The sequence below is a fragment of the Rhinolophus ferrumequinum genome, chromosome 10 (genome assembly GCF_004115265.2).
Source record: "Rhinolophus ferrumequinum isolate MPI-CBG mRhiFer1 chromosome 10, mRhiFer1_v1.p, whole genome shotgun sequence".
Lineage (NCBI taxonomy): Eukaryota > Metazoa > Chordata > Mammalia > Chiroptera > Rhinolophidae > Rhinolophus > Rhinolophus ferrumequinum.
In genome coordinates this window covers 7475949-7488287 of record NC_046293.1, presented here as the reverse complement: position 1 = coordinate 7488287, position 12339 = coordinate 7475949, and the positions used below count along the sequence as shown (strand labels likewise).

The window sequence follows — 12339 nt, the reverse complement described above, 5'->3', positions numbered from 1 at the left end:
GAGAGTGAAAAAAGGCAGGAACCCTGATAAAGGAGATAATGTCTTCTGGGGAAAATCATTTTCATTGGCACTTGCAGGAATGAGGAGGAATTTGAAGTGTATGTGCTGTGGAGGACCAGGGCTTCTAGGCAGGAGGGAACACTGCAGAGGCACAGGGGCCTGAGGCTGGTGTGTGCTCCAGGGTAAGTGAGGTGGGGGCAGATGGAAAAGATCACTTAGGCCAATACACTTAGCTTCTGCCCTCAGGATAGGTGATGGAGTGCCACTGAAGAATTTCAAGGAGAGTGATGTGATCAGATTAGCATTTTACGAAGTCCACTTGATGGAAGTGGTTTAGAAGATGGATTGAAATGAGATGGGACCCAGACGCAAGAAAACCAGTGAGAAGGCTTTTGTGCTATGAGATTTAGGGAAGCTGGCTTTAGCGATGGCAGTTAAAGGGGACTCAAAGGGGTAATGGATATGAGAGCTATTTGGGAAGTGGGAGCCTGGGTACCTGGTGAGTAATGGGACGTGGAGTTAAGGAAGGAGGGTGGAGAATCTTGTATGATTATAGGTTTTCTGTTTGGGGATCTTAGTGAATGCTGGTACCATTCACAGAAATAGGGGATATAAGAAGGAGAGGAAATCGGAGGACAAAGATTATGTTTTGTCGTGGCCCTATCGGGCCATCCAAGTGGAGAAGACTAGCATGCAAAACATGGGGGCTGGCGTTAAAAGATGTGGAAGCCACTGTAACATTGGGAGGTTGTTGAAGCTGCAGGCTTTTAAATTATTTCTTGTCATTATTATGCTAATTAGAAATTGATTATAGATGAACTGGTTTTTGTTTTGTTTTTTCAAACTAGTAAGAAGAGGCTAAGGTCCACAATTTAGAGCTCTTTAACTGGAGATGATTTTTAAAGATAAAGAATCAAGAATATTTTATAATATATAATATTCATTCTTGTCTTTAAGAAAATGATTTAGGCCTGAGGTTTTAAGGAACTTAATCAATTTAAACAATTTGTCAATTTTTTTCTAATTCAGGTATAGCGTTTGTACAATTAAGTGTATAAAATGCAGAGCTCAGTGATTTTTCTCACATGTCTGTTCATTCTTGTAACCCCAAGGCGATCAAGATCATCTCTAGCTCCTCATAATGTTCTCTCTGCAACATTGTAACTGTTTTTCCTTCTAGAGGTTTCAGGCCACTGTGTAAATTTAGGATGGGAGAATTCTCCCTCTCCTTGGCAAAGCCCTGTAGACCACAGAATCAGAAATCCGTAAGAGAAGAACAAAACCTGGTTTGAATTTCACAGTATGCACTATGTGTCTTGTATTATTTTTGCTTATACTTCCTCCAGTTTTTCATTTTAATGGAAATAAAGTAATCCTCTCATTTTTCCATCATTTTTTGAAATGTAGCTTCTTAATACTATCCCATCTTCTCTGGTATTTCCGAGAAATGAAAACGGAGGAGAGGATGGCAGAACTGAAGTCTTTTGTTTTATTTGGGTTTTATTCTGGTGTGTGTACTGTTGTCTGTCTTCCAGATAATTAGGTCCTGTAAGGAATGGACTGTATTTTCCTAAGCCGGGAATAGTATCTATCTCCCTGATTACATCTGCCTGATCTTTTTTAAAATTGGGGAGTTAATTTAAAACTTAGCCTTTTCGGGGGAGTTTTGGTAGGACTGCTGGTGGAACTAGCTCTCTCTGTCGCTTATCTCCCTTTATTGATCAACAAACTATCTGGAATAGAATAGTAAAATGGTTTTCTCCTTTTGAAAATTTGTATGATAAATAAACCATACATATAAAAGAGAAAAGAAAAACATACAGTTAAAAGAATAATAATAAAACAAATACCCAATACCTACTACATAGACCAAGAAAGAGAACAGAACCTCCCATGGGCTCCTTCCTGATCGAATCCCTCCCTCCTAGATCCCTGAGACATTCACTAGCGTAAATTTTGTAATAGCCCTTCCCTTTTTTTATAGTTTTATAAACCATATATAGACATAGATGTCTATATAAATACATACTATATGGTTTAAAAATGTATACATGTGAACTTTATATTAATGGAATTATACTGTATATGTATTCTTCTGTGACTTGCTTTTTTCACCCAATATTGTGCTTGCGTAACTCATTGAGGTGTGTTGCTATAGTTTATTCACTTTCGTGCGGTATAATATTCTACTATCTGAAAACACCATAGCCTATTTACCTGTTTTACTGTTAATAGATGTTTGTCTCTATTTTTTTCTGTTGAAGATAATTTTGTCTATATGCAAAAGTTTCTGTAGGATATATACGTAGAAGTACAACTACTAGTTTCTACAGTCAATACACATTCAGGTGTACTACACAATGGTAAACATTAAAAAGTGGTTGTACCAATTTTCCCTCCTACCAGGGGTGGGTGAGACTTGCTATTGCTCTGTACTCTTGTCAATACTTGGTATTGTCCAGCTTTTTAATTGTAAGCAACCTGGTAGTTGTGAAATGTTCCATCTTTGTGGTTTTAATTTGCATTTTTCTGAATGACATGAGATTGAACATCTTTTCATATGTTTAGGGCCATTTTTGCATCCTCTCCAGTGAAATTCCTACTCCGTTCTTTTGTAAATTTTTCTGGTGGGTTGTCTTTTTCTTACTGATTCATAGCAATTCTTTATTATATGCTGGATCCTTTCTCACAGTTATACGGGTTACAAATCAAATGCTTCCTTTTTTATGCTGCAAATCTAGATACCCAAGGAGAGATGCTTTAAGCAAAGCTAGGGAGTGAAAACCACTGGCCAGGCTACTTCTGCATTCGGCATGGAAATGGGCGTGTTGTCTGCAAGGGCAGGCCCTGGCACTTGGGAGTGAGTTGCATCCTAGTTCCTGATTGCTGCTGACCTGTGGTGCTTGCCTTTGCAGGTGGGACAGGAAGATTTTGTAATGGAAGGGCATGGCAAGACTCCACCTCCTGGTGAAGAAAGCAAACAGTGAGTCACAGTTTATTTAAAAAGGGTCTTATTACTGATCTTCAGAAGCACTTTGGTTAAACCTGCTGGGAGCGTGTTTGCAGGGGATGTGTATGCTGAGCACCTTGTGGAACGAACTCGCAATTGCTTTGGTGGCTGTTCATGCGTCGCTGCTATTTATAGACAGACTGACTGGAGGGACAAGAAAGTTGGCTTTGTAGTTTTTCGCACTTGAGTAATCAAAATGTATGTTACAGTTTAGCAAAGGCTTGAAGGCGCAGGATGTTCCACGTTGAACTAATTCCATCTGGTTGATTTCCAAAGAAAGGACAAAGTGGTATATCCTTTTCTTAGCAGTGTCTTTATGAAGTGACAACATTAATAGGCTGTTTCACTGTATTCCAAGTGTGAATTCATTTGAATAGTACTTCCTGAAATTTTACTCAGTTTATTTATACTTCTGATCTTTGTTTAAATCACAAATTGTTTCCCTAAAGGAATAGGAATTAAAAATCCTATATCTTAGCCAACATTCTGAACAATTCAGGATCTCTCCCCTGACTTCTTAAAGAGTGTTAAGTTTCAAATCTTCAACAGGACAAAGCTGTCCTCTGGATAGCTTTTTGGTGGCAGTGAGTAGCCTTTTTTTTTTTTTTTCACCCTTTGTCACAGAACTTTAAGAATTGTATTGTAGAGCACACTGGTGTTTCATATGTCCGTTTAAAGGAAAAACAGTTAAGACTGGCTTAAAAGACTGACAGGACTACTAATTTTTATTCAGACAGTAGTCTCCTAAATTGAATGGAACAGTCATCCATGGAATTTACTGAAAGTATGTGGAGAGAATCTCCTTTCTCTCGTCTTTTTTTTTTTTTTTTTGCTAGTAAATAGTGTAGTTTTGATCTGTCTTGTGAAAATCATGTCTCCGAAACCCTTAGGAATGAATTATGCAGAATATGCTATGCTGTCACGTGACCAGGTTCATTAAAGGAGAATGTTTGTCTTGTTGTGAATGGAAACTAGGATATTTTCACAGCTGGTTTAATTTGCTAACCAGGCAGTTTTAAAAATAGCTTACAGTATAAATCCTAACTTTGCTGTATTTTGTCAAATGCACTTATATTCTGCATGGAATGATGGAATCAATTCATCTTTAGCAAATTAGAATGCCAAACATCTAGTGCCAGTGGAATAACAGGAACACTCCTCCGTGGCCCCCACCCACTCCCCCACCCCTACACTCTGGTCGAAGGTCTTTATAGCATAAAAATCCTAGCTCCCATTTGACAAGGGTTTTCTGTGCACAAATCACTTAGCTCATTACAGTGTCTCTATTTTATTCAGAGATCTTGGTGGGTACCTTGCTCATGGTAATGCAGCTTGAAATGCAAGTTAGGATTTGAACCCGGATCTTTCTGACTTTAAAGTGTTATATAATATCTCTTGAACCCACATCTTTTGCTAGCCTTCAGAGCAATGTTCCTGAAAAGTACTGTGGTTAGCAAAACTGCCGTTGTCAAGATCAAAGTCTCATGGATAAGAGTGAGTTGGGGGAAACAATGAAAATGGCATTAAGCCTATTTTTAAAACACAGATGAAAGTTCTGCTCTCTGGAGGGTATCCATTTCCCAAACAAACCAGTCTTTATCTGTACAAACCTGCTCCAGTAACCCCTATCCTGAATCAGCTTCTTTAGGTATTCAGGAAACGTTACAGGGGCAGATTTTCCCGCAAGTTTTATGTTATACAAACTGCACTTCTTTCCGAGAGCTTCAAACAGCCCCTGTGGACGTGAAAAGTCATGTGTTGTAGCCTTACTGTTCTTCCTTGTTTTTGCAAGTCTCATACTACCTTTTCACAGATGAATCCTGTTTTCTTTTTGTTTTTGTTTGTTTCTTTGGGCTTGGTCTGCTATCATAGGAGCATATTGAAATGATAAAGCAGAACTGAATCTTCTCTCTAGGCGGTCCTCCTGTAGACCTACCCACCTCTTCTGTGGGAGTGGGGAGCAGAGGTGCTGTGTCCTTTTGCTTGAGGCAACAGAAATAAAAAGATTTAATAATTTTGGTATCTCAGAACTGCAGTTGGCCAAGGATGATTGAATCCTGAATAGGAGGATCTATATTCTAGATCATGAAAGGAACACATCGCTGAATGACTTACAAAATTCCCGATCATTCTTTTAGTTTTTTAATTATAAAAGTCATGGGTGATTGTCACAAAACATTTAATTTAGAAATAAAAGTGAGACATCTCCTTTTATGCTACTTCCCTTCCGAATCTTTCTAAACATCTTCTGTACATCTTAAAGCAACGAAATAGATTTTTTTCTCACATAATCCTTCTGAAACTTGTTTTAATTTGACATCTTTCACAGTCTATTTCATTATTTTAAACATCTTCAAAGATTTGTTGAATTTATGTATAACGATTCTTTTGTAATAGATATTTTGGTGGCCTTCACTTTGCTTATTACAAACAATACTTTATTGAACATCCTTATATCATTATACACAGATGTATTTCTGTAGCATAGATTTTCAGAGATGGAACTCTTGGTTCACAGGCAAGTGTTTTTCACATGGAAATAGCTGCTATCAAATTACCTTCCAAAAAAACTATAACAATCAACATTCATTTCCATCAACAGTGTATGAGAGTGCACATTTCTCCATACCTTTGATGACAGTAAGTTATTTATCTTTAAATTTTTGCCACTTTAACATTGTTTTAATTTGCACTTTTTTGCTTCTAATAAGATGGAATATCTTTTGTTAGTTTATTGACCATTGATTTTTATTTTGTGTACCACCTATTTACATGTTACCCCCTTTTTCTATTGTACTGTTTATTTTGATAGCTTCGTAGGACTTCTTTATAAAGTATAAATTTTAACCTTTGTCTGTTGAGATGTTTTAAATATTTTCTCCTAGTCCTTATCTTTTAACATTTGAGGTATCTTTCATACTAATACAGCTTTTAAATTTTAAATTTTTACGTAATAAAAGCAATCAGCCTTTATGGTGTCTGTGTCTTGTGCTTGCTTAGAGAGGTTGTCCCTACCCTAACATGATAAAATATCCTTAGTTTTTCTGCTTTATTGTTTACATTGAGACCTTTAATTGGACTGGTGCTCATTTTTGTGTATGGTATGAGGCAGAAATCTAACTTAATCTTGGTCTAAATTGGTTTCCAGAATGGCACTCCTTAATTGGTATTAGCTGGTATCAATAGCCTGTTTCACTTATGGAGGCAGATGGAGCACAGGGATAATGGAACTTTCTTAAGGTCACAGAGCAAATTCTTGTGAGGATTGGGTATAAAATTATTTTTGTTAGCTAATCGGTGCACACCCATTTTCCTTGTTTCTTCTTTGAGCACTTTTACCATAGGTTCTAGAAGTCTTCAAAAAATTATTTTATTTCTGTGATGTTTATTTCAGTGGAACTAAGTTCTATTAATAAGAGGATTAAGGTAGCTGTGCTTAATGTAGAAAGCTTTCTTGAAAAATAATTGACTTTGATATTGAAAAATATCTGTACTAAGTGGTTATTATTTAGATCAGTTGTGCTAAATTCTGGTGTATGTGTGAATAAGATTTAGTAGAGTGTATAACTTTTAAACACTTTGTCTATATAGTTGCTTTGTAATGAGGTTTATTTACTCTTAAGTATATATCTAACATAATGATTTTTCTGAGGATATTTCAGTTTATGAGCTACTATAGCAAATCAGACAAGCTAGGTTTACTGCCATATAATTACTACATTGAACTCACACAATATTAATTACATGATGTGTTTAACACAGGGGTAAATATAAATCTATTACAGCTTTTCAGAAAGCAGCGTGAGAAGATACTTGCTCATAGATTGTGTTGGCCATGTTTATTGAGGGTTCATTTTAGATAAAATGTTTCTACACAGGCAGGCTTTCGATTTGGTTTTATTTATGATGAAAGTGATGGCCTGGCTGTTTGTGGGCAGATCATTTGTTGTAAATTATTTTTAATGTAAACATAAGTTTTGGTGTATTAATGAGTTTGTCCTCTTATTCATCCCTCTCCCCCTTTTTAAAATACAACTTAAAAACAAGTCTTTAAATCTCCATGATGAAATTTACTCATTCTCAAAAGATATTTATATTCTCAGATACTTTGGTTAATTTTTCAAAAGGTCATCATTAAAAACAAATCTGTCAAAGTAGGATCTCAAAAGTTATTTGCACACACATATTCATTGCAGCATGATGCACTTTAGCCAAGAGGTAGAAGGAACCCAAATGTCCACTAACAGATGAGTGGATAAAGAGAATGTAGTGTATACACACAACGGAACCTTAAAAAAGAAGGATCTCTCGTCATGCGCTACAATATGGATGAACCTGAAAGATATTGTGCTAAGCAAAATAAGCCAGTCACAAAGGACAAATACTGTACGATTGCACCCATATGAAATAGCTCATATAGTTAAAATCATAGAAACAGAAAGTAGAAAGGTGGTTGCCAAGGGCTAGGAGGAGGGAGGATAGGGAATTCGTATTTAATAGGTACAGTTTCAGATTTTAAAAAGTTCTAGAGACCTGTTACAAAAACAATGCAAATATACTTAACTACTGAACTGCATACTTAAAAATAGTTACGATGTGTAAATTGAATGTTACGTGTTTTGTGCCACAATAAAAAATGAGCAACCACTCTGACATGTACTTTAAATGTAAAACACAGCCTGGTATAGAACGTACCAAGGTACCTTTACAGCAACGAGAAAAGACTGTAAAATTAATACCTTTTATATTGATTTTATGTTGAAATGGTAATCTTTTGTGTATGCTGTACTAAATAAAGCATATTAAAAGTTAAAAAAACAAACCAAAAAAAATCTCATTTAATAATGTATTTTATAGACCGTATCCCCTTTTTAGGGATAGTTGAAGAATTAATTGTAATAATTCCTATATTTCTACTCTCCTGGGGTGCCATCTCCCTTTCGAAGGGAGAATCTGTTCAGAGCTTGCATGGGCGTCCTAGAAGGAAATCAAAGTGTTGAAGACAGTTTTATATTCATTCAGAGAGGAGAACATGATGCACGGACCCAGCCCTGCCCCTCACAGCCCAGAGTGCTGTAACGTGGTTTTGTGCTTGAGGTGCTGTTTTTTAAATGTCTTAACTCCAATGTCTTGATTAAATTCTCTTCTTACAAATTACATGCTTCCCAACTTAAATGTCTAGTTATAAAATGCCCTTTTATTTTTCTGAATTATTAATTATACAGACCTTTCGTAAGTCGTAACAGTTTGTCCTTACCTGATCTTTATTTCTGTTCCTCCTCTAACTCCTTAACCTGTAGCTCGGCCTCCTTGGATTATCCTATAATGAGAGTTTAGTTCCTCCAAATCTCTACAGCAAGGATTCCTTTTATTAGGATATTCTGTTTCATCTTTGACCGCCCAATTTAACCCTAAGCTCTTTGGAAACCATTCATTTGGGTGCTTGTTTAAAAACTTTGGGTAGCTCTATAGTGTTTCCTAAATACAGGGGGGAAAAAAAGAAAGAAAAGATTTCCAAATCACTTAACAGATAATTGTCTCCAAAACACAAATCTTGGTATTTGGCCACAGGAAACTTTTCTTTTAAATGTTTTATTTTCTGTATTCTTCCATCAGTTTTTTAAGCAGTTCCCCCATCCCCGCCCCTGAACCACTGAAACATGTACATGTTGAAATAAATGGATTAAGAAGTACCAAATTGAGTGAGTAAATTCAGTCATTATTACACAGCAGTAAGCGGGACATCACAAGAATAGTTGGATTTCTATATAATCTTTTCAGATTGTTTTTGGGAAAAAGGAAATGAGTTTTATTTTCAAGTTAATTGGTATTTTGAAAATGCCCCAAAGAGGATCAGTAGATGATAGTTAGGCTCATGGAATTTTTGCTGCTGGGAATTTTAGTATAACCATCAACTTTGTACTAGGTCTTTGGGAAACTTTCAGTTGCTAATAAATTTTCTAATTTGCATTGAACTTACTTTAAAAAATTAACTCTCTGAAAATGTCCTTTTTTCCCAGGAGTCTCAGAATCACACTAAATAAATTCTGAATCTATTTTATGAGGTTTCCCTTGGATGTCTGGGATTCATTACAGTAAGAATAACTTCAGGAGATATGTGTTTCATAATTGAAAATGACTGCCAACTGTGTGGGTTGCTATTACTTACAGGTTAAGGTGGTGGCTTTAAACAACAATGAAATGTTAGATCATGCAGTTCTCAGAAAACTGCACTTAATTTAATAAAAGTCTTATTTATTTAGCTTACATTTTACCTACGGATGAATAATATGCCTTTATGGAAGAATATTACTTGAAAGGCAAGATGTATTTGTCCAGTTCCTTAAAATTGGTGTTTTAAGGCCTTTTTTTGGTGGGGATGTTATTGTGTAGTTGTAAAATGTTTTGAAATACATAGCATGATGTAACTAGGTAAAGAAATATATGTTCAGCTGCAAGAATCTCCAGTGGTGTAATGAAGAGAAGCTAGTGTTCATGTCCCCCAAATTGTGTGATCTCTAGAGGCTGTGGACACAAGTTCTGCCCTGAGCTCTCTGCCTGGGTTTGGGTTTCCCTTCCCGCTAGGAATCTCTGTGAACAAGTTTGCGCTGAAGGAAAGGGGGAGAGTGGAGTAAAGAGGAGGTACAACACGATGGTGGGCAGTGAAAGGTCAAGTTAAGGTTCATGCTAGACCTTCAGCTCTGCAAGGACAGACACTTTAGTGGCTTGGTCACTGCCAATGGCACACAGAAAACATCAGTAAATATATATTGGATGAATGAAGATGTCAGTAATTTCCCACCGACTGTTAAGAATCCCTGTTCTACACACTCATTTTGAAAATCTGAGGCAGGATTATTAGAAAGTACAAATTGGTAGTCACGAAATAGTCACGGGGATGTGAAATACGGTCTGGGAAAAATAATCAGTAATGTTGTAAAGACTGTGTAGGGGGTCAGATGGGTACTGGACTTCCCGGGAGGATCACTTCATAGATTATATAAATGCCTAACCACTGCGCTGTACACCTGAAGCTAATATAAGTAATACTGAATGTCAACTATAATTATAACTATATAAATATAAGTATATTTATATAAATATAAATATATATGGTCACAGGGTGTAAAGTACAGCATAGGGAATACAGACAATGATATTGTAACAGCTATTACGATGTCAGATGGGTAGTAGACTTTGGGGGGGTTATCACTTGCTGAGGGGTGTAAATGTCTACTCATTATGTTGTTTCGTACACCTAAAAGTAATAATAATAATTAAAAAAAAGAAAATCTGAGGTGGGGTTATTAAAAATTCTAACCCCAGAGGATTTTGTTACTAGCAGAAGAAAAGTGAATTGATAACGTGTCATATTTGACCTTATATTCAATGCTTTCTCGAATATATTCCAACAGACCCGATTTTATCTCTGTTCTTCTCTTTGTCTCTACCAGTAAGCCCGTTGTTGGTTATTGTTTACTTTGCAGAAAATACTTTTCTGTCTAAGTCTGAACTTTTTCTTTGCTTCTGAGGGCCTCTGGAAGATGCCGTTAGCCTACCTATGCATGTTTTCCCGCCTGTTGAAAGGATCTTCCTGCGCCTGCCTGGTGGGCTGTCTTTAAGATCTTCATGCACATCCCTGCATGCCTTTCTTCAGGCTCAGGGACCCTTCTTTCTGACGAGGAGCAAATCTAGGTTTTGTGGGAATGTTCTTGAAGAAAAAGAAAATTAATTTCAAATACAAATTAGGTACAAGAATGAATATTTATTTACAATGAGGAAAGAAATCTCAAAAAGAACTACTTTTGAAAAGTTGACAAATACAAAATTCAGAAAAAATACCGTTATATTTGTATTAATTCACTGCCTAACATATCACTGTGAAACTCTTTTCCCTACATTTTTTGGCTACATACTCTCTGATTCATATTATACCCCTTCATATTATAAAAAATTTTGTGATATTTTCTAGAAAGAGAAGACAGAGATAATTCAGTGTTTTCTGTAGCATTGTTGACCACAGTATGGTTTTTATTATTGACAGATCAGAAACGTTCCTTTCGGCCTCCCAAGTTGTTATTAGTAATATTATATAAATTTGTAAGGTTGTTACCAACTTCGGGAATACCTCTACCAAGTGCCTGTTATGTATGAGCTACAAGATATTTATATGCAAGCTATAAGATAATTACAAAGCTTCATTATGTCTTGTGCATTGACTACCCTGAAATACTCTTTGACTACCCATGGAATCCGCTTATATAATGGTATCCTCTGGCACTGCACACTTTTGTCATGATGCAGAGTGAGTTGGTCCAGTAACATGAGTTGTTGGTCCAGATTGTCAGCAATAACTTGACCATACATACTTGGAAGTGACTGAGAACTACATAAATATATTGCTCCAAACCAAGAATAGATAACATCGTCAATTTAACTTTCCCTTCAGGGATCCCCAGAATGGTTGTAGCCACTCTAACTCTACTGACAGAGGGAATCATAATGGGGGGAAGTTGAGATGAAAAGAGGCTGTGGTTTTAACAATCTGGGTTAAGGCTGTGATGAAAATATCTTGCCTTTGCACATTTTATAAAAATAATTGGTCAGTTGGTATAAGGTTGGTGAACTCACACTTCCTAATTTCAAAATATATTACAAAGCTACAGTAATCAAAATAGTGTGATATTGGCATAAAAGCAGGCAAATAGACCAATGGAATAGAATAGAAAGCCCAGAAATACACTCTCGCATATAAGGTCAAAGGATCTTTGACAAGGGTGCCAAGAAAACTCGTTGGGGACCATTCTTTTCAACAAATGTTGTTGGGAACACTGGATATCCACTTGTAAAACAATGAAGTTTGACCCTTATCTTATATCATCTACAAAAATTAATTCAAAATGAATTAAAGACTTAAGCTTAAGACCTAAAATTGTAAGAAAACACAGGAAAAAAGCTTCATAACATTGGACTTGGCAGTGTTTTTTTTGGCTATAACACCAAAAGCACAGGCAAAAAAGCAAAAATAGAAAATGAGACTACATCAAACTTAAAATTTTTTGTGCATCAAAGGACATAATCCTTAGTGTGAAAAGGCAACCTGTATAATGGGAGAAAATATTTGCAAATAATATACCTGATAAGATATTAATATCCAGAATATATAACGAACTACAATTCAACAACAAAAAAATCAAGTAACCTGATTTAAAAATGGGCAAAGGACTTGAATAGACATATCTCCAAAGATACGTAAATGGCCAAGCATCAGTAGTCACTAAAGAAATGCAAATAATCAAAACCACAATGAGATATCATTTCACACCTAT

The 12339-nt window shown here is 36.0% G+C and overlaps 1 protein-coding gene across 4 annotated transcripts in view; it reads left to right on the top strand.

Annotated features, from left to right (window-relative positions):
- Window positions 1-12339, top strand: part of TNRC6B (trinucleotide repeat containing adaptor 6B) — a 230511-nt gene that overhangs the window by 84020 nt on the left and 134152 nt on the right. For all 4 annotated transcript variants that reach the window (XM_033117612.1, XM_033117608.1, XM_033117609.1 and 1 more), the window contains exon 4: window positions 2916-2983. In XM_033117612.1, coding sequence (XP_032973503.1) covers window positions 2916-2983 — 68 coding nt within the window. The remainder of the gene's footprint in view (window positions 1-2915; window positions 2984-12339) is intronic.